Source organism: Jaculus jaculus, chromosome 1 (genome assembly GCF_020740685.1).
Source record: "Jaculus jaculus isolate mJacJac1 chromosome 1, mJacJac1.mat.Y.cur, whole genome shotgun sequence".
Lineage (NCBI taxonomy): Eukaryota > Metazoa > Chordata > Mammalia > Rodentia > Dipodidae > Jaculus > Jaculus jaculus.
The window spans coordinates 120,132,428-120,155,653 of NC_059102.1; the positions used below are offsets into that span (position 1 = coordinate 120,132,428).

Genomic DNA, 23,226 nt, shown 5'->3' on the forward strand with positions numbered 1-23,226 from the left:
GACCAAGTTTTAATTCCCCAGTACCCACATGTGTCTGGAGTTCAGTTGCAATAGCAAAAGGCCCTGGCTTGCCCATTCTCTCTCTCTTACACACACACACACACACACACACACACACACACACACACACAAATAAAGTATTTAAAGAAAAAAAGAAAAATCACACGGCTAATAAGTGACGAAGTCAGCAGGATCCAAGCTCAGACATTTGGACGCCGGCGGACATCCTCTCACATTCTACCATATACACCACACAACAACCTGATGAATCTGGTACTATTACCGCCCCCACATTGCCAACCAGGAATCTAGACATCAAGAATAGAAGAGCTAATTGCCAGGCATGGTGTCACAAGCCTTTAATCCCAACACTCAGGAGGCAGAGGTAAAAGGATTGCCATGAGTTTGAAGCCACCCTGAGACTACACAGTAAAATTCCAGGTCAGCCTGAGCTAGAGCGAGACCCTACCTTGGGGGGAGGGGGGAATAGAAGAGCGAGGACTGAAATCCAGGTCCTCTGCAGAATTTAGCCTCTTAACCACTCACCCATATTGCTTTCTCTGCCTTCTAATGTTGAGAAGAGGATTTACTGGAATAACTGTGTAACTTAACACCCAGTAAATGGTAAGCAAAAGTACATTACAATTAGCTATTTAAACCTTAGCATTATTAAAGATAAGAAAACCGAGGCGGAGTGAAATTAAGTACTTGGCTTACACAGTTACTAAGTGGCCTACTTACTATAGAACTTGAACCCAGGTTTATCTGACACTCAAGCCCAACCAGTACTTTTTCCTTTTTTGGAGATCTTTAGTCTTTCTTCTTCATTTATTGATTCTGGAGAAGAACTGAACCTTTTCTTTAAAATGAAATGTGACCCAAAATCCCATTAGGTAATTACATCAGAGAACCACTACAGGCAAATTGTGAAGATGACTGGCTCCTGGTGCAAGGAAGCAGGATAATGAACATGAAAAACACCAGGCGTGGCACTAAGGTTCTCTAGCATCTGTCAGGCAAGGTAATACACACTTGAAACCCCAACACTAGAGCTGAGGCAGGAGAATTCTAAATTCAAAACAGCCTGGGCAACACAGAGAGACCCAGTCTCAAAAGTTAGGGAAGGGGAAGATCTGAAATCTATAAGTATCCCATACTAATCCTGACAGATGCTAGGGCATCTTTGTAGCACATGCAGAGAGACCTTGACCACCCCCGGATGTTTTAAGCCGTCACCTGAGAAGAGAACCTAGAGGGAGAAGGAGTCTAAGGTGCGGCTCAGCCTGAACGTGCCCTCCATTCATGTATTCACATCCTAAAACCCATTGCTATGGCTTAGACAGCGGGACACTCGGAAGAGTGATTAGGTCAGGAATGTGGAGCTCCCATGAACAGGATCAGCACCTTCATGAGACAACAGAAGGATCCCTGCCCCTGCGTACCCCATGAGGATGGCGAGAAGACCCCCATCTGTAATCCAGGAAGCCTTCACACCCCATACCAAATCAGCAGCCACCTTGATCTGAGCCTTTCCCGCCTCCAGAACTGTGAGAATGAAGTTACTGTTATGAAGACCCCCGGCCTGTGGATTTCATTGTTTGTTTGTTTGTGGTGCTGACGTGTGAATCCAGGGCACTAGCATGGTATTTCAATTACTGCCCCCCAAACAGAGTAAGACAGTTGAGTTCACTAAATCCTCTATTTACACTTTGAACATTTGCAATTATAGAGAACAATTAGGCTAAAGTGCTGACTATTGTTCAGTTCTGGACTGCACACTTTGCCTTCCTCTAAGCATCCTCCCCAGTGCCTAATTAGGTGTGGTTGGTTTCCTCTTACTGGAAGAATTCTGGAAAAGGCTCACTCCAAACACAGACATGTCTCACAAGTTGACATTTACGGGAACGCATTCCTCAAATCATAAAATTCCTCATTAAAAGATTGACTTATACCCTAAAATTATTCTCAAACTATTAAAAAGGGAAATCAAAGGTTACACATGTTGATTATTCAAAAGAAAAAATGAGAAATGCAGGAAAACCTCAGGAAATTAGAAAAATCCTCTATCCCTGCAAGCATTCTGGCACAATTTTTTCCATTCCTGCTTTATACATGCTTAAAATAGTTTTATTAAATTAAGATTAAACTTCAATTTCCTTATCATACAAAAAAATATGACTAAGATTTATTAAGCCGACTGTACCAAGCCCTCACATGAATGCTTACAATTCTAGTGTCTAATAGGCATCTGCTATAATTACCCTCAATTACATATAAGGAGCCTGAATCTTGAAGAAGTTAAGAATATTACCTGGGAAGCTACTGCTGTCATTTGGCTAACTGGATACACTGTGCCCATCACATTGCCCACACATTAATGCGCTTCTCACCTACAGTCAGAGAAGCTTCTTTTTGCAGACAACAGTGACTCCTGGGGAGACTCAAGACATGCCAAAGTGCTGAGAGTAAGTGACTGTCAAGGGCTTAGCAGTAAATGAGACATCTCTACCACCCCTCTGAGGCTCGGGGAACAATGAGAAAGAGAAGGCAGAAATAAAGTAAGAGCCAGAAGATGGAGAGGAGTGTTTCGAACCACTGTCTTCTAGACAGGAAGTGGCCACTACATTCACGATCGCATAGCAGCCATCATTACCTGCACAATATGGGTCCCGTCAACATGTTGCATGTATGATGGAGGTGGACAAAAAACACAGACATCAAAATAGACAAAGGAGAGCCAGGCAGGGTGGCGCACGCCTTTAATCCCAGCAGAAGTAGGAGGATCGCCGTGAGTTCAAGGCCACCCTGAGACTACATAGTGAATTCCAGGTCAGCCTGAGCTAGAATGAGATGGCATGCTAAATTAAGAGTCAGAACTTGCAGTTGCCCTGACAGGCAGCTTCAGAGGATGTTCTAGAGAATGCCTGAAGGAGCCAGAAAAGAGGGCAAAGAAGATATTCCACATGAGAAGAAAGATGATTTGATATACTGAAGAACTGTGCCACAGACTCAAGCACCCAAACTAGGGCTTACTTGATCCAACCAACGAGGTGTCTCAAAGCACAAAATCCACAGAGCACATAAGAACATGGGTTCTGTTGTTACTGCCCCTGGTTTAATCCTGACCTTGTTATACACTATGTAACAAGTTATCAACCTTTCCGTGACTGCTCTCACCTGTAAAAGTGGGGACAATAACAGTACTCAGCTCATACAGTTATAGTGGGAAGTAAAATACTGAATTTTAAAAGTGTCTGGTATACAATCGGCACAACATTACTGCTAGGCATGGTTAGAGTTAAGAATGTGTTCATTCCTCGCTTTGTGATGCTCTTATTTTGGCAGAGTAACTGACAGCCATACTTTGTTGAAAAGGACTTTCTTTACCGATTTGTGGGGGGCCAAGCAAGCAAATGAGAGCTGTGAAGAAAGAAAATACAAAGCACAACTCCCTGGGACATGAAGAATAATCCAGAAATGGGACAGAGACATTCATCTCTGGATTTCCCTCATCAGTAAATTCTTAGAGAAAGAATGTACAAATCAGCAAACCAGCTACAAAACAATGTGGGAATGAGCACACCAACCCCAGGAGAAGACAGAACCACACTCTGTCACTTGTTCACAAATCGCCTTATCATATGCATTTTCCTTCACCTTTGCAATTACAACACACTCACATCCACACACACAACTCAGCAAAGAGCAGAGAAGGCTGCAGATCCACTCTTCTTCTATAACTGACAGAAATAAGGATTCTGAAAAGCTGCCAAGGCCACACAACGAGAAATGGGAAAAATGGAGTAAGCGACCTCAGAAACATAAAGGGGTCTGGACATGGTGAATGAAGGAAATCACACAGGAAGAAACTGATAACCAGCAGAATAACATTCCACAGGAGGGAGGCACTCTGTGGCCACCGATAAGACAGCCTTCTCCCCTCCTTGGATAAAAACATTACAGAAGTGGGAGTTTTGACAGGAAGAATAAAGTGATGATTAAAGGAGGTATAGGGACTTGTTCTGCAGAAAGTATATTTGGTTTTTAGCCCAGAGCTTTAAAAAAAAAATCAGATTATAGCTAGGTGTGGTGGTGCACACCTTTAATCCCAGCAATTGGAAGGCTGAGGTAGGAGGCCAGCTTTGGGCTACAGAATGTGTTCCAGGTCAGCCTGGGCTAGAGTAAGACCCTGCTTTGAAAAAAAAGAAATCAAATTATAAAATATGAAACAGGAGGGCTAGGAAGATGGCTCAGTGGTCGAAGACACTTGCTTGAAGGGCCCACCAGCCCAGATTACAGTTCTCCAGTGCCCACGTAAAGCACTGATGGCACATGAGAGACCCTGGCACATCCATCCACATACACCCGTGCAAATAACCAATTTAAAAATGTGAAACATGTATGTATGCATAACTTAAAAAGATGTCACACCTAGGGAAAGTGGCATATACCTATCCAACCTAGCAGTTGGGAAGTGGAGGCAGGAAGATGGGAGCGTTTGAGTCCAGCCTGGGCTGCACAGAGAGGTCTGTTTGAAACACCAGCAGCTGGGAATGAAGCTTAGTGGTAGGGTGCTGGCCTAGCGTGCACAAGGCTCAGGGTCTTGGTCCCCAGCACACAAAAAAGGAAGAGAATCCAGCTGAGGCTCACTGTCTTACTGATGATACACAGCATCTCAGTGGATGAGGATTACATTTATTTATATGTAGCTATTTATATTTATTTAAACAACCTGTCAAAAGGTTTCTCTGGAGAAATAAGACAGGGTCTCACTGTGTAGCTCAGGAAGTTCTCCTACCTCAGTCTCCTGAGTAATGGAGTTACAAACATACCCACTATGCCCAGTCCCCAATTTCAATTTTTTCTTTTCTTTTTGGTTTTTCTAGGTAGGGTCTCAGGCTATCCTCAAATTCACAATTATGCTCCTACCTTAGCCTCCAGAGTGCTGGGATCAAAGGCATATACCACAATGCCCAGCTTATTTTTATTAGGTTTTTGTTTTGTTTTTCAAGGTAGGGTCTCACTCTAGCTCAGGCTGACCTGGAATTCACTATGTAGTTTCAGGCTGGCCTCGAACTCATGGTGATCCTCCTACTTCTGTCTCCCAAGTACTGAGATTAGAAACATGTGCCACCACACCTGGCTTCTTCTTATTATTTTATTATTATTACTATTATTAGTTTTTGTTGCTGTTGTTTTGTAGTTCTGAAGATTAAACTTAGGGTCTTGAACATGCTAAACACCCTCTCCACCACTGAGCTACATCCACAGCCCCATCTTCAGTTGCAGTAGATTATAGTAAACTGTTTTCCCATGTGGCTGTACATTTCTTTCAGTGTGGTCTTAGCACGGCTTTCCAGTGAAGCTAAAAATCCTTTCCCTTACCTTCTAGCCATGTTTCCTCTTCCCTACGAAGACTATTGCTTTTTAAATTTGGTGTGTGTGCAGGTGTGCATCTGCTACAGCGTGTATGTGGAGATCCAAGGGCAACTTCCAGGTCAGTCTTGACCTCCCATCTCATTTGACACAGTCTCTCCTGGCTCAGCAGCCACTTGCAACCTTCCAGAAGGTGTTCCTTGTCTGTTTCTCTCCTCTCTGTGGGTGCATTGGAATCACAGAAGCCTGCCACAGCTTCCAACTTCTTTTTTGTTTCTTTGTTTGTTTATCAAGGTAGGGTCTCTCTCTAGCCCAGGCTGACATGGAATTCACTATGTAGTCTCAGGGTGGCCTCGAACTCACAGTGATCCTCCTACCTCTGCCTCCTGAGTGCTGGGATTAAAGGTGTGCGCCACCACGCCCGGCTGCTTCCACCTTTTTTATGTGGGTTCTGAGGATCCAAATTTAGGCACTCCGAGTAGCAAGGCAAGTGCTTAATCCACTGAGCCATCTCCCTAGCCCAGCTATTGCTTTAACCAGCTTTTAATGGTCATTTTTTATTTCTAATTCAGTGCACTATTTTACACTGCGCTGTATTTCTAGTGTAGTGCAGTATTTTGAGTACTACTAATTTCTTGAAGTTGCAATCATACTGGCCCACTTTGTAACATGTCATTAATAATACTCTTTTAAAAATATGTTTTATTATTTATTTGTTTGAGAGAGAGAAAGAGGTAGAGAGAGATAGAGAATGGGTGCATCAGGGCCTCCAGCCATTGCATATGAACTCCAGATGCATGCGCCCCCTTGCGCATCTGGCTAACGTGGGTCTTGGGGAATCATTCCCAATGGCAAGAGGCCATGGCACACCCATACTTTCAGCTTACACATAAATAAATAATTTTTTGAAATTTTCACTTTTCTTTCCCTATTTTTATTTATTTGAGAGACAAACTGAGAAAGTGAGTGTGAATGCACCAGGTCCTCCTGTCACTGCAAACAAACTACAGATGCATGCACCATTTTGTGCATCTGGTTTTACATGGGTACTAGGGAAGTGAACCTGGATTGTCAGTATTTGCAAGCAAGCACTTTCAATTGCTGAGTCAACTCTCCAACCCCCCCTTTTTTCCCCCTTGTTAAAGAAAACCTTTTTCTACTGTGAGGTGGTGAAAGAAAATATTGCCTGATATTTTCCCCCTCTTTTACTTTCCTATTGATGCCCTTAATCTGGTATTTTTTTTTTCTCTTTATTTCTTCTGGTTTTTTGTTGTTTCTTTCTTTTCGAGGTTGGGTCTCACTCTGGCCCTGGCTGACCTAGAATTCACTATGTAGTCTCAGGGTGGCCTTGAACTCACAGCGACCCTCCTACCTCTGCCTGAGTGCCGGGATGAAAGGCATGCGCCACCAAGCCTGGCTCTTCTGTATTTTTGTTTTTGTTGGCTTTCTTCCTTTTGTTTTCATTGCTTCTCAGAATTAATTTTTAAAAAAACACATGGTGGTATGGTTTGAATGTAAAATGCCCCCGTAGGCTCATGTGTTTGAATACTTGATCCCCAGTTGGTTGTGCTGTTTGGGAAGGTTGTGGAGCCTTGCTGGAGAAAGTGGGTCAATAAGAGAAGGCCTTGAGGTTTTATAGCCTGGCCCCAGGTGCTGTTCTTCCTCCGCATCCAGTCAACATGATGACTTGATGCCTGCTCCTGCCACAATGCCAACCCTTCCATGAAGCCAAATTAAACCCTTTTCCTTCCATAAATTGCTTCAGGTAGGAGAAAGAAACTGATACACATGGTGTGAGTCAGATACCCAATCTCATATATTTCTATGTCAATACCAAACTGTACTAGCCTCAGAGTTGGTTTCCCACCCCCTCTCCACAAGGTAGGGTCTCACTCTAGCTCAGGCTGACCTGGAATTCACTATGTAGTCTCAGGGTAGCTTTGAACTCACAGCGATCCTCCTACCTCTGCCTCCCAAGAGCTGGGATTAAAGATGTGCGCCACCACACCCAGCTTGGCTTTTTTTTTTTTTTTTAATAAAATCCTAGCTGTTCACATCCTTTATTAATACTTTCAACAGTGGGCATGCATAATAGGGGTCAGTAGTTAAAGCACTCAACTTGACAGGCCATGTGTCTTTAGAAAGATCCTTTCCCATTCTGGGAATTGCTTGCAGAGGAAATAACGTGGAAAAACCTTAGGGGCTGAGCTGCAGAGTCCTTTCAGAGCCTGAGTGGAGATGGAGAAGCCATCAGGGCAGATCCCAGTGCTCCAGAAGCCCTGGGAGGAGTAGGCTCTCTCCTAGGAGATACGCACTAAGCACTAAGGTGATGACTTTAATCAACCTGCTCTCCCGTTCTGAGCCACAGTGCTCTCTTCTGCAAAGGGCTGTACACCTCACCTTCCAGGATCCAGCCTGCACCTGGGCCTACATATTCTGTTAATGAAAGACTTCTTCAGAGTGCATGAGCTCCTCCAAGGAGCAACTCTCTCACCCAGCTGGCCCAATCTTTCTGTGGACCCTCAGGATGCTTGGTCACTGCACCCAGTAGCTTCCCATTCTGCCAAGACAATCTGGAAAGGGTATCACCAATTGGAGTCCTACAATGCCCAGAACACCTTCTAGGCTGGAGATTGTGGTGCTGGGAGAGAGGCAGATTTGAAATGATATAGTCAGCCCAGACATGATTTATTTATTTTTATTGACAACTTCCATGATTGTAAACAATATCCCATGGTAATTCCCTCCCTCCCCCCACTTCCCCTTTGAAACTCCACTCTTCATCATATCCCCTACCCCTCTCAATCATCTCTCTTTTACTTAGTTTTTTTATTTTATTTTTATTTATTTGACAGAGAGAGAGAGAGAGAGAGAGAGAGAGAGAGAGAGCATATAAGAGAGAGAATGGGCCCACCAAGGCCTCCAGCCACTGCAAATGAACTAAGATGCATGTGTCCCCTTGTGCATCTGGCTAATGTGGGTCCTGGGGAATCAAACCTGGGTCCTTTGGTTTTGCAGGCAAACAACTTAAGTGCTAAGCCATCCCTCCAGCCCTCTCCTTTATTTTGAAATTTTTTGTTTATTTTTATTTATTTATTTGAGAGCAACAGACAGAGAAAGAGGGAGAGAGAGAGAGAGAGAGAGAGAGAGAGAGAGAGAGAGAGAGAGAATGGGTATGCCAGAGCCTCCAGCCACTGCAAACAAACTCCAGACACATGAGCCCCCTTGTGCATCTGGCTTACAAGGGTCCTGGAGAATCAAGCCTCAAACCGGGGTCCTTAGGCTTCACAGACAAGCGTTTAACCGCTAAGCCATCTCTCCAGCCCCCTCTCCTTTAGTTTGATGTCATCATCTTTTCCTCCTATTATGATGGTCTTGTGTAGGGAGTATCAGGCACTGTGAGGTCACAGATATCCAGGCCATTTGTGTCTGGAGGAGCACGTTGTGAGGAGGCAGACATGTTTATGACAAGGGCTCAGAGCAGAGGATGCGCATAGAAAGGAACTAATCTGGCGGAGTGGGCCTCTCAAGTGGGTATGCTTCAGGGAACACTGTCTACTGTGCCTGTAGGCAGAAATCCTTTCTGAAAACTCTCAATCCTCATTTGTCTTGTTCTTGAATACTCCCTTCCAAAGGAGGTTCATTCCTTTACATGACTATCTCCTTAACAGCGACATGGTGGCGGCCCACCCCACTTTCTTCTCATGCCCATAGATTGGGTCCAGGCTTGGCTTTTGCAGTTCCTCTTGCCTATGATCCATTTGGTACCCAACTCCTCACTGTAGATCTGAACTACAGACTTGTTTCAATCCATTTTTCTGTTGCTATCACAGACTACTTGTTGACACTTGGCAATTTGCAAAGCTTGTGTGCTCTTATTTCTGGAGGCCGAGCATGAACTTGCATCGGTGTGGAATCTGGTGAGGCCCTGTGCTTCTTCAAGTCGTGACCAGCATTTGGTAGTCAGTGCCAAGGCCAAAGGAAGTGCTCCACAGCCATCTCTTCTTGTCGATTCTTCTTAGGTATGCAGGATGACCCGTCATTTCCATGCCTGTCAGTCATGGTGCCAGAAGAAGCAGACATGACCCAGAATGGCTTAAAACATAGCTTCATTATCTTAGAGGTCTGGGGGTCAGATGTCCAAAATGGGTTCCACTGGATTAAAATGAAGGTTGCAACAGGCTTGTGTGCCCTTAGGAGGGTCTTTTGCACTGCTGGGACCAAAACGCCTGATAAAAAGGAGCGTAAGGGTGGCGGGTTCACCTCAGCTGGCCGTCCGCCATGGCAGGAAAGGAGGGGCAGCAGGAGCCTGAGCAGCTGCTCACGTTCAGCGCAGTGAGGAAGCAGAGCAGTGAATACGACTGCTCAGCAATCTCTCCTGAGCCTCTTCATTTCTATTTATTTATTCATTTATTATTTTTTTAAGCAGATTCTCACTCTAGCCCAGGCTGACCTGGAATTCACTATGTAGCTGGCCTCAAACTCACAACAATCATCCTACCTCTGCTGGGATTCAAGGCATGTACCATCATGCCTGCTAGCTCCATTTAAAAAAAAAAAATGTATTTATTTATTTATTTATTTGAGGTGAGGGGAGAGGAAGAAGCAGAGAGAATGGGCACGTCAGGGCCTCCAGCCATTGCAAATGAACTCCAGATGCATGTGCCACTTTTTGCATGTGGCTTATGTGGTACTGGGGAATCAAACCTTGGTTTGATTCCTTAGGTGTCAAAGGAAAGCACCTTAGCTGCCAAGCCATCTCTCCAGCCTGCTGACCTCTTTTTTTTTTTTCAAGGTAGGGTTTCACTCTAGCTCAGGCTAACCTGGACTTCACTATGCTATGTAGTCTCAGGGTGGCCTCGAACTCATGGTGATCCTTCTACCTCTGCCTCCGGAGTACTGGGATTAAAGGCATGTGCCACCATGCCCGGCTTGACCTCATTTTTAATGTGTGTGTACATTTGCATGTGTGTATAGGTATACAGGAGTGTGAGCGTCCATACATGTGTGTGGAGGCCAGAGGACAGCCTCAGGTGTCATCCTCAGAAAACCATCCACCTTTTTTGAAACAGGGTCCTCAATGGCCTGACACCCACCAATTAGGCTAGACTGGCTGGCCAGTGCGTCCCATGGGTCCTCTTATCTCCACTTCCCCAGCACTGACCACCCTGCATTTCTGCAGGGGTCCTGGAGATGGAACTCAAGTTCGCATGCTTGTGAAGCAAAGCACTTTACCCACTGAGTCCTCTCCCAAGCCCTTGACTTGTTTCTAAAACATTCTTCCCCACTGGCCAGCAATACCAAGCATGTTTACCAGGTCTCCACGTATGGATGGACCTGTTCCAGGACACTCTATTGTGGTCTTCTGGTCTAATTTGTCCTCCCTGCTCTCATTGCCATGGTATAGTTTCACAATAACTCTTGAAATCTTGTAGAGCAAGTTCACCCACTTTATTTCACTTCTGGCAATTCTTGGTCTTTTGTTCTTTCGCATATAATTTTAGAATTGCTTTAATCAAATTCTATCCAAAATCTTTTTGAAATTTTCACTGGGATTGTCTTAATTTGTAAATCAATAGAAAAAAAAAAACCTAAGCTACATAGGTCAAGGTATGAACACAGTACTTTTCTCTCATTTACATAAATCTATTCTATTTTGGCTTTCAATAAAATTTTGTCCATGAAGTTTGTCATCTCTTTTTTGCTATATACAAGTACATTTCTAGGAACTTTATATTTTTCTGTCTTGTTACTTTATAACTGGGATTTTTTAAATGACTTATTCTGTTTGCTATTAACATAGAGAAATGCATTGACATTAGCATTCCATATTTTGTTAATTTGCTAAATATTACCAACTTTCAGAATTTATCTACAGAGTTTTCTATGTACATAACTGTATTACAATGAGCCTTTTTTAAAATTTTCTTATCTTTATACCTTTTATTTCTTCTCTTTGTCTTATTGCATTGGCAGGGATTTCTAGTACAGGTTGAATAATAGAATCTATGCTATGACAGCAGGCAATCAGGTCTTGTTTCTACCTTTAAAGAAAATATTTGTTTTAAATTTGATGGTTGCCATAATGCTAATTTTAGGCTTTCTTCAGAACCATTTTCTTCAGTTCTTTCTCAGCATCTTTTTATTTATTTATTTTTCTCTAATGCTGGGAATAAAACCCAGTGCTTTGTGCATGCTAGATGAGCACAGCTTCCCAGTAAGGATGGTTCTTCCTACTATAATTTGCAAATACTTTTTTCTTATGACTAGAATCCAAATGCAACTGGATCATTTTTATGCATCCATTAAAATGACCATATATCTTTTCTAGTCTGTGAAGGTAAAACATTGCACATATTTGTCTTGGATTGATGCAACTTTATTTGCCTAGAGTAAGATTATAATTCAGGACTTTTTATTTGGAGTCAGAAACGAGACTATATCAAACATGTATTTTCTGTAAACCATATCATACTAATCTTACCTGTTTCCCTCACAGCCCTACTCCCCTCATGTCATCACTCCTGGCTCATTATGCCTTTTCTGCGCTCTGAGAGCACTTACCGTTGGCGATGCTCTTTTGTACCGGTCATGTACACACATCCTGTCTACCAACTAGAATGTCTGTCCCCAGAGAGCAGCCACTACTAAGCATGAAGCAAATCCCTACTGCCAGAGCCTCAGATGTCCTTGTGGACAAAATATGAACATTAGTTGGATAACAATGTATCCTGAGAGGAGACATCTGGATATGTGAGTTTTCTAGAGAGCTGCCATTTCAAGCTTGTAATCTCACCGAAACATCTGAATCATTCTACACCGCATGCCACTCTTTTCTGCCTTGTTAAAGCAAGCACCCTGACCACACTATGCTTACTGTCACGAAGGGGAACTGAACTTTCTCTTTTGAGGACAAGCAGTTATTGGGCATGTTACAGTGCTGAGCAGACAGGGCTGTGGGATGCAGAACCTTGGCTATGACCCTGAACAAGGCTTTTAACCTTGACAGGTGTGAATGTGTGGTGGGGGTGAGGGGAGAACAGCTAGTGTCCCCTTTTTGACATTGGCTTCTAGTCAGTATTTACCAACAAATCATACTTTTTCTCCTCTACTCTCCCTACCCTTTTATCCCAGAATAATAATTAAAACAAAACATCTGGCAGTACAGATAACATTTGTAGGTGGTACCACATTAAATTACCATTTCTCTAGATTACAACTTTCAGTGACTCTTCTCTGTTCCTACTATGAGCTGACCTCACCACTGCTTCTCATCTCCAGAAGGGACAGAGGTAGCAAAAAGCAGATACCAGAACCAGGCTGTCTGGGTTCTTCTCCCAGTTTGGAACTTCAGAGTTGAAAGGCCTAATAAAGAACAAGTCATTTGCTTTCACTATTCCTCAATTTCCTCACTGATATCATGAGAATAAGCAAAGGTCTACCTCACGAGATTGCTGAGAAGTAACTGAGTTAGTGTTACCAAGGGAGTCCGCCCATAGCCTAGCACACTATATTAACCAAGTGGATGAGCTACGTAACAACTTGAACTCTAGTACTCGCCTATCTCTGCTTCATAAAAGCGCACCAGCGTCTCTTACCTTGGGTTGTAGCTGTAGTGATGTAGTGGGGTGTCTTTAGCAGGGGAGGAAGTAGGGATAGGTGTTACTAAGGGATGCCAGCATTCCTTCCCACCAGTTAATTCATTACACAGAATGGGGGAGGGACCCCAGGTATATTCATCACTGCTCTGTTAACCATGGGAAGCATGTGGGAAAAAAAAAGTGGGACAGTTTATCTAATTAGCATAAGAGGAATCTAGGGACATGTGTGACTGCTATTTTCAAATATTTGCAAGGGATGTGAGGGCAATCTGGCCGTGACATCTTGTCACCCCACTGATCGCCAGGGTTGATTTGGCTGATCTGGCTGGCTAGGCAGGTGTCACCTTCCCCCCCACGGCTCCCTGAGCGGAGCAGCTCTCCACTGGCGCTCCTCTGAATAGAGGACGGGTCTTCGTTTGAGGGTATATGAGTAGCTGCACTCCCCTGCTAGAACCTCCAAACAAGCTCAAGTATTGGTAAGACTGAGGTGGGGAAGGGGCACTATTTCAAATTCGTTTTTGTTTTTGCGTCTCACTTTAGCCCAGACTGACCTGGAATTCACTATGGAGTCTCAGGGTGGCCTCGAACTCACTTCAATCCTCCTACCTCTGCCAACCAAGTGCTGGAATTAAAGGTGTGCGCCACCACCCCTGGGTAGGATATTTTTTTCTTTTTTGAGTCAGATAATTTAAGATTCTTTCTACCCCTAAAACCTTGGAAATCCTGGCATGAATCACCAAGACATGAGTCACACATCGCCAACGCACTGCCAAAGAGAATTCTTCACTCAGTGTTTGGCAGGGGACCGCAGATGTAGGTGAGGAATTCAAGCCCTCGGGTTACATATACCTCAGCTCAGAGTAACAGAACTTTTTTTGTTTTTAGGAGTAAGCACATCACTTAGTTAATTTCAAACTTCTTTTACAGCCCACAAACACAATAACGCAAGAATCCCAAGTGGGGTTTGGCCAAGAGCTGTACATGCTGATTCCGTCCCAGGCAGTCCTTTCCCGTCGCTTTGCCAAGGGGTCAGACAGGCGATCAGGGCGAGATGAGCAGGCCGGGCACCCGGACCAGGGCAGGTGGCCGGGGGGAGTGGGAGCTGGGCGAACCCACCCACACGCCGGGAGGGGAGAGAGAGGGACAAAGGCGTCGGAGAGCACGCCGGCCGGGGAGGCGAGCAGGGGCGCCAGCCAAGGCCAGGCCCGGGTCTGGCCCGGGGAGCGGCGGCTGACCGGCAGGGCGCTAGGCGGCCCCGCGGGGGTGCAGCCTCCGTCCCGGGGCCCGGCTCCCAGGCCATCGCCGCCGGGGGCGGGGGGGCCTGGCTCGGCCGCAGCGCAGCGCAGCGCAGCCCAGCCCCGAGGCGGGAGCGCCGCCCCGGCCGCACCGCGCACCTGCCGGGCTCAGCGCTGGGACCTCGGGGGTCGCCTGCCGCCCCGAGCCCGCCGGGTCCCGGTGCCGCCGCCGCCGCCACCATCGCGGGCCGCTCACCTGAGAAACCAGCGGCAGCAGGGTCTGCTCCACCGAGCGAGTTTTGATCTCGAACCCCGAGTCCAAGGTGAAGCCTGCCGGGCTGCAGCCGTGGACCGCTCCGGCGCCGCCAGCGCCGCCCGGGCCGGCGGCAGCAGCCATGGCCCTCCGCCCCGCTCGCAGCCCGCTCTCCGCGCCACTGCGCGCCCGCCAACCAGCCCGCGGGGCGCCCCGGGCCGCACGGCACCGCGCCGACCGGGACCCCGCCCCCGGGGCGGCCCCTTCCCCGGGAGCTCCACCCCCAACCGGGAGCCGAGGCCGCCGCCCCCACCCCCACCCGGGCTGGCTTTCCGCCGCCCAGTCCCCCGCCCCGCTGGGCTCCCCTCTGGGGTGCTTTCAGAGCCTCTACCTGCCCGGGAGAAACAAGCCGCCGGAGGCCCTCCCGCGGCCACGTGGCCTCTTACCAGATGGACTGTCCTCCAGAGTTTCTCACCGGACTTCACTCAAAAGTTAATCCTAATTTTATTTTTTTATTTGCGAGAGAGAATGGACGCACCAAGGCTTTCAGCCACTGCAAAGGGAACTCCAGACCAATGTATCACCTTAAGCATCTGGCTTATGGGCACTGGAGAATCGAACCTGGGTCCTGTAGCTTTACCAGCAAACGTCTTAACAGCTAAGCCATCTCCAGCTTCCAAAAGTTAGTTCTAAATTCCCATAAAGATTTCCACAAGGTGTGCTGGGGTTGAAACTGACAGAGCAGAAGCAGAGTCAAGTCTGTGGGAGTGGACCGCTAGCCAGTCTATGTGGGACTTCTCAGAAAGGTCTCATGTCCCTTGCCAGCTCCATTTTCTGACCACATGTGATAATGCATTCATATAAGGAACATCTGGGTACTCAGTAGGAAGGCAGTGCACCTTTCAGGGTGTTAGAAATGACTCTACTCTGCAAGGGAATGCAACATGAAGAGGCAGAGGGATGGCTGGGTCAGTAAAGCACTTGCTACAGGTCCTGAGTTCAATCCCACACCATCATATAAAAGCCCAGGTACAGCGTGGCAGGGGGACTTCCATAATTCCAGCACTGGGGAGGCAAAGACAGGAGGATCCCTGGTGCTTACAAGCTAGCTGGTGGAGCTGAGCCCATGAGTTTGAAGTTCAGTGAGAGACTGTCTGAAAAAATGAAGTGGGGAACCATAGAAGACATTCAACACCTACTGGTCTCCACATCCATGAACACATGAACATGTACATACACAACATCAATACAACGTGAGGTTTCTGGTGGTTGTTTTGTTGTTGCTGTTGTTTTTGTTTTTTCAGGGTAGGGTCTCACTCTAGCCCAGGCTGACCTGGAACTGATATGTAGTCTCAGGCTGGCCTCAAACTCATGGTGATCCTCCTACCTCTGCCTCCAAGTGCTGGGATTAAAGGTGTGCCCCGCCACGGCTGGTCAACCTAAACGTTTTGTAGACTGCTACATACTATCCCTCCCCACCCCAACCCCCATCCATTCTTAAGACTACTTTTCAAAATTACTTTTATCCTATTAACCAGGCACAGTGCAGTTTAATAACTGTTTGCTGACTGAAAGGAAAGAACAGTGTATTTCTGGCTTAAGTCATTTAAGGCTAGGAATCAGTTCTCAGCCCAACCCTGAGATGGGGGTGCCAGTAAGAATGACCCTTAGGCTTTCAGGAGCAAAGCCAAGGAGGCTGCGAAAAGCCTGCTTCCTGGGAAGCTCTATGCTGGAGCACCAGACTGTAAAGCATGAAAACCTGTTTTGTGAGGTACCATAGCTGCTAATGAGCCTCTATTACCATAGGAGAGAACCCAAGGCTGCCTAGTTCACCCTCACACCTTGGCAAGGATTTCTCCATCCCTCAACTGGGACTGATGAGAGCCGGATACCGTCAACTGGAGTTGTTGAAAAGCTCTTTCCCAGATACTGTTGAAATGTGCTTCTTATACTAGGCGCTGTTTGGTACCAGAGCTATACCTGTGCCAGTGAAACAGCCAGGCTGACACTTGTTTTCTCCATTCAGAGTCCACTCTTTTCCTCTCAGTCTTACCCACCAGCCACCCACCTCACGCTTCCTAGCCGTCCACAAGGCCTCTTGCCTCTGATGCAGAGGACTGCAGACACAGCTATGAACGCTGTGCCTCTAAGTGTACAGCATGCACTCACCAGACATACCTTCCCTAAGCTGACCAAACCTCATAAATGTCCAGCGTCGACACTGGTGCCAAAGGAGACGGCAGGAAACAAGGACTGAGAGACATAGCCAGGAAAGTTCGGCTAGAGATCAAATTTCTCAAAAGACCAAGAGGCTTAAGTTGGTCATCTGGTTCATTCAACACTTTTATTTCAAAATATAAATATTTTACATTTTACAAAGAAGTTACATCAGTAGGTTGTCAAAGCAGGTTAAAGCTAAAAACCAAACACCTACTCAGGAATCAGGAGTGTTGGTCATATCTGATTGCTCTTCCTATCAAAGCATCTCCCCGTCGCCTAAGGAAGCAGAGGTGATACATTTTCGGTATAATAATTACAATGGGACATTCGATCTCAGTGTCACAATCAAGTCATATTTGAAATACAATTGAGGCACCTGAACAACTGGCACTGTAAAAGACAAACAGTTTTCTCTGGGGCAGTTACCGATGAGTCACACAACTGGGTCACTCCAAAACGAAAGATCTGGTACTTCACAATAAGCCACAACAATATGGTGCTACGGTTTGTTTCCATACTTTTTTCTGTAACACATAAAATAGAGGAACAGACCAAACGCAAAGAGTACTGGACTTGGAGTCAGAAGTTCTGCAACTGAGTTCTGGCTCCAGCCTTTTGTGAGAGAAACGGAGGGGAAATTGCCACCAGGCGAGGGGAGAAACAGGCACATCAAAAACTGTGCAACATCTGCTCACCTGTGCAGCGTCTATAGTACTGCCTCAGCTCACTGGGTGGTTCCCAAAGCTGTCTGAAAACTGGAAAGTGCCACACAAAAGTGCTATTAAAATGTGGCATCAATATCACCACTGTATTTGCACATTAACTGGTCCTTATAAAATGTGCAAAACTGAACACAAGCTAAGTGTGGTGACAGACACTTTTAATACCAGCACCTAGGAAGCACAGGTAGGAGAATCGTTGCGAGTTTGAGGACAACCTGTGACTACAGAGTGAGTTCCGAGTCAGCCTGGGCTACAATGAGACTCCACCTTGAAAAAACAAAACAAACAAACAAAAACCAAAACACAAATACTGACTTTACATACCATAGGTGAGTAACAGATTCACTGTTCCGTATTCTCACTAGGGATAGTCTTCAAAAAGACCTGTAAACCCGATCAAGATCCATGTTGCCCAAAGGGTGCATAGTTCTTTGAGATGCTCTAAGAAGGGGGAGGGGGCAGGAATCTAAAGTGAAACTCTTGGACCCTCATAAATTCACAATGCATATCACAACATATCCAACTGTTAGACATCCTAAGGAAAGGAAGAAAACACAGCATTCAATTTTAATTGATCATGGAATCCTCCTCCCCCAGAGTTTTTTCCTCCAACAACATCTGCTAACATCGCTTAAAACTACTACTCCCATAAGAAATACTTTTGACCAAAATCTGCTGAGCTATGAGAAAAAGGAAGAGAAGTAGGATGTGGGTTGAGAGAAAAAGAATCTGTATTCTACTCTGAATTCTGTTACTAACTGGCTCTGTGTGTTACACAAGCTACTTTGCCCATAAATTTGTTTCCTACACTAGAAAATTATAGGGTTACTTAATTATATACGGCCTTGTCTAGCACCAAACTTCTGACTCTACTAGAAAGAACACCTTGATTTACAATTCTTCTGATTATTTTTAAGCTGTCCAAAGTAACATCAAATATGTGTATTTTTTACAGGCTCTATGTAATTAATGAAATAAATACATCTTAACTGCAAAATATGGAAAGACAAGAACTAAAAGTATTTGTTCTTAGCTGGAATTGGTACTGAGGAGTATGTGTAAAAAACCATTTCCACTGAAAAGAGCACTTTAAGTCGTACTGTGATCCTGGGGAAAAGGCCTTGGGAGAGTCTTAGGGAAGACTGTAAGGTCGGGGCTACAGTATGGCAAGTCCTAAGGGTGCTTTCCCATAAAGTCTGGTTGAAAGCTCTGAAGATACATAAATTACCTGATCTGTCTTGGTCTGGAGTTTTATTTTTAATTTTTATTTTGCCCTAGTGACACGTCCCTAAAACATATTAAAGCCTGGGTTAGCACCTATGAGTGGTTTAACTGGAAGAACCAACTACCATCTCCTTGGCCCACAGATTTTGTTTCAATACAAGGTGTCCATATTCTCCACAGAACACATTCTGGGCATTTTTTGCACAGTCAAGCACCAACCTACACATTTCAGAACTGAAGGGAAAATCACCAGCTGACAGCTCTTGAGGAAGCAACAGTCAGGATACTTTGGAACATTAACAGTACATGAAGAGTCTAACAGAGACCACTTCAGGACAGAGTGAGACATTCCAGCAGGACTTACATGGAACTGATGCTCCAAATCCTGTGCCCTGTTGTCATGGCAAAGCGAGGACTGTATCTGTGCACAGAGCTTCTATCTCCCCTTGCAACCATTTTCTTTCCTACTGAATAGGAAATATCAACTTGAAAACTAACCCTGAATGAATCTATAAAATTCAAATACTGTGACATATTTCTGTACTCCGTTTTTAGTGAAGCCACTTCTGACCTGTGTTTTCTTGTTGTTGCTGCTTCTTTAAAGCCAGGCAGGGATGCACTCTATTCCTAGGGGAGACTCCTCTTCCTGTATCAAATTCTGAATGAAAGATGGAAGCTGTTCAAGGCAGGTTGTGTCAGAAACCTGAGCTGAATTCTAGCTTGCCATACCACCTACTCTCTATACCCTGTGAAAATCCTGTAAAACTTCCTCCCTGTACCTGAGGGCACCAGTTGGGCTACATTTCTGATTCCGACTGCACCAGCTGGTGGACCTTCCCAGTGCTTAGCTGTCACTGTAGCAATGGACTGGTTTCAAGTTTCCTGTGGGTCACTCGGGGGCACCTCTGCTCCTAATATTTCAGAATGGTATTACATCACTGTTGCTAATTTAGGCAGCTCTAACCTATCCTCTTAGCACTCAGAGATCTGAGTTTTCAGTCTAACAACTATTCCCCTCCCTTTTTTCTTTTGCAATTATGGTTCACACAGCTAAAAAAAAAAAAACCACTCTGGAGTAACAATTTGTATCTGCACACTAACTCACTGCATACAACATCTGCCCCTTATGAATAAGTATAACTGCGCTTATAAACTTAAGTCATTATACAGTAGGCAAACACAAACTTGATTTCACTTTTCAACCATTTTAATGCAAAATTTTTAGAGTTAGCATTACATGGAACTGGCTAACATTCAGGGTGAGAAAGGCCTTTTTGTGAGTTAGCTCCCACAGTACCCTGTGCAGCCCCTGGCACTGTGCACAGAGTTTAGCAAACTCTCATGTTAATGAACAAATGAAGAACAGATTAAGTAAGAAAGTGAGTCATGTAGTAGTGAAATCTACCATGGGATGGAACACAGCAGACTATAAATGTTGAAGGATTTATAATTCACCTAGAAGACCCACATGCAGCATCCTGTATATTAACAATAGTCAGGAGACGTCATGATAATCTTTACTATGTGGGGTTTCCTTAAGTACCGTAAGAATAACTTTATAAGTTCAGTGAGATTTTTTTAGAAGAAAAAAATCATACTTTTAAATGTTTTTCCAAAAGCAAATCTTTGACACAAATTTCTTCCACTTTATATTTCTTCAAGGACACAGAAGGGCCTGCTGATTATTCTAAGCAGTTAGGAAGGGCATGACACGAGGGGCTGGGGTCTAGTTCCAGCCCTGCCTGTCTTTAACTGTGACACAAGTCTTCACTGGTATGATGGACAGGGACATCTATTCTATTCATCTATTCTAGCTCACAGTATTGGGGAAAGTGCCCAAAGCCTAAAAAGAAATGAATGCTCTACAGTACAGTCCATGGATCCAGCAAGATCCAAGACCAGGGCGTAGAAAACTTTGTGGCTTTGCACTGGTGACTTTTCTGAACCTCCGCTTCCTCACCAGTGTAAAACTGCTGTAAATAACAAAAACGTGTATGGGACTGCTGTGCAATAGTTATGAAATATCAAGCACAAAGGGTAAAACTTTAGTAAAGCAATGTACTGGCTGCTGTATCTGAGATACTGAAAAAGGTCACAATTCAATGGAGTGAGCACTCATCTACAGTTGCATGTGCAAGGCACTGTGCTAAGGGACAGAAGATATAAAAAAAATAGACTGCTGAGTAACTAAGTGGCCAGGTTCCAAATGAAGGAGGACACATGTAAAAACCAGAAAACCATTACACCTGAGAGAAAACTGACTAAACAACAGCAATGTCTCTATCATATTGTTCATAGCAGCTTTAGTATTATAATTCAATGTGGTCAACACAGTATCAGAACGTGGCAATACTATACTGAGGCAGAGAGGGCAAAGGAGGAGCTTTGGTCTTACTGTCTCCTAGCTACAGCATACCACTGACAAGGAAGCCAGCAGACCTTTATCCCAAAGACTTGCTTCTTCGCAAAGAGGGGGTGATCCACTGCTCTAAACTCACTGTCCCTGGTTGCTACACTGCATACACAAAAGTGAAAGCCTTCTTCACTGAAAAGTGACTGTCACAGAAAAGTTTAAGACTTTTTATAGGAGAAAATTACCTTGAATCTTCTTTTTATTTATTTGAGAATTACAGAGAAAGAGACAGAGCGAAAGAGAGAGAGAATGGGTGTGCCAGGGCCTCCAGCCATTGCAAACAAACTCCAGACGCATGCGCCCCTTGTGCATCTGGCTAACGTGGGTCCTGGGGAATCGAGCCTCGAACGGGGGTCCTTAGGCTTCACAGGCAAGCGCTCAACACTAAGCCATCTCTCTAGCCCCCTTGAATGTTCTTTTAATAGCAGGTAGTTTAGAGTTCTTAAAATAACTTTATAAATACATATTATAATAACAGAGATCATCAAAGTAGGAAAATTTCAAGCCATGGTAACCAGTGCATAAAGTGAAACTTTTCAAGCCATCTTAGCAAACACTCTGTGAGCAGACCACACTCAGAACCCTGGAGGTGTGCTTTAAGATGCAAAGCAACTAGGAGCAAGTTCTCTCTTGTTCAGTGTTCTGCTATGTCAGCTGGGAGGCGTCGGCTTCTTTCCTGGGCATTCCTGCCCAGGGGCACAGCCAACAGGACAGAGGCTACCGCTAACAGAGCTCACAGTCAAGGTGGAGTTTCCCAAGGAAATCACTGCAGTGAGCCCAGGTCAGTCTCCCGAAGATTTCAGATCTTCAGAGATGTCACGGAAAGTCCTAAGAGAAAAGAAAGAATGGTAAGTTTTGCTTTGGGAAAGGGACTGGGGGGTAATAAAATCACGGTGGGAAGGGGAGGAGGGAGGGCAGGACAAGCATGTAATCCGTGACCATATAGACTATCTTACAGCGTTTGACAGCCTGGATGAGACGGTACCATCACTATTTTCCCTTAACATTTTCAGAGACTATTTCAAAGGTTGCCTCATTTTTTCACTAATAAGAACCTCGGGGTTTTGCTGAGCCCATTATCTCCCATCCAGAAGACTATTTCCATATGTTCTCCTGAAACCACACCCATGACCATATGACTAAATTCTGGCTAACAAGCAGAAGTACTGTGCAAACTTTGGGGCAATTTCTTGACTCTTGGAATTTCCTATTTAGCTAGAAAGTGGACACGATAATATTAAAGAGGAAAAAACTCTTAGACATGAAAGATTAGCTTAGTGGATATGACTTTTCAAAAATATTTTAATTTATTTATTTTCAAGGAGAGAGGGGATGGAGAGAATGCATGCGCCAGGACCTCTTGCCTCTGCAAACGAACTCCAGGTTCAGGCACCACTTTGTACATCAGGCTCTATATGGGTACTGGGGAATTGAATATGGACCAGCAGGCTTTACAAGCAAGTGCCTTTAATGCTGAGCCATCTCCCCAGCCCAGTAAGTTTTATCAGAAAAAAGCTGGGGCTGGAGAGATGGCTCAGCATTTAAAGGCACTTGCTTGCAAATCCTGATGGCCCTGGTTCAATTACCCAGTTCCCGTGTAAAGCCAGATGTGCAAAGTAGCACATGCGTCTGAGTTTGTTTATGGGGACAGGAGGCCCTGGCATGTCCATACTTCCTGACTCTATCTCTGTCTCAAATAAATAAATAAAATAAAAAGTAAAGAAAAAACTTGGCTGGAGAGATGGCTCAGCAGCTAAAGGTGCTTGCTTACAAAGCCTAATGACCTAGGTTCCATTCACCAGTACCCATGCAAAAGCCAGATGTACAAAGTGGTGCAAGTGTCTAGTATACATATGCAGTAGCAGGAGGTCCTGAAGGGGAGAAGAGGGGAGGGGAGGGGAGAGGATGAGAGAGGAGAGGAGGGAAGAGAAGGGGAGAGGAGAGGAGAGGAGAAAACCTGATCCAGCATAGAGTCCATCCACCCTCTGAAGGATGGGGGTTCAGGCAGGAGTTGTGGGGTAGAGCTTTACATCAAATGACCTGAAATATTTATGCATAACATCAGACATGCTAAGTCTTGTCAAGTGTTAGGGTAGTACCTGCATGCATGTGGTCTGCTGCACACAGCAGGTGCCTACCTCAGGACAGTAATGGCTAAACTTGCCTTCGATATAATTGGCAT

The 23,226-nt window shown here is 45.0% G+C and overlaps 2 protein-coding genes across 4 annotated transcripts in view; both read right to left on the reverse strand.

Annotated features, from left to right (window-relative positions):
- Ctnnal1 (catenin alpha like 1) overlaps positions 1 to 14,609 on the reverse strand; it is an 87,448-nt gene extending 72,839 nt beyond the window's left edge. The window contains exon 1 of the mRNA XM_045141889.1: positions 14,469 to 14,609. Coding sequence (XP_044997824.1) covers positions 14,469 to 14,609 — 141 coding nt within the window. The remainder of the gene's footprint in view (positions 1 to 14,468) is intronic.
- A 2,183-nt stretch (positions 14,610 to 16,792) lies between these two features.
- The window catches only part of Tmem245 (transmembrane protein 245), a 117,195-nt gene continuing 110,761 nt past the window's right edge, over positions 16,793 to 23,226 (reverse strand). For all 3 annotated transcript variants that reach the window (XM_045153847.1, XM_045153839.1, XM_045153841.1), the window contains one exon: positions 16,793 to 21,872. In XM_045153847.1, coding sequence (XP_045009782.1) covers positions 21,827 to 21,872 — 46 coding nt within the window. In that variant the 3' untranslated portion in view covers positions 16,793 to 21,826. The remainder of the gene's footprint in view (positions 21,873 to 23,226) is intronic.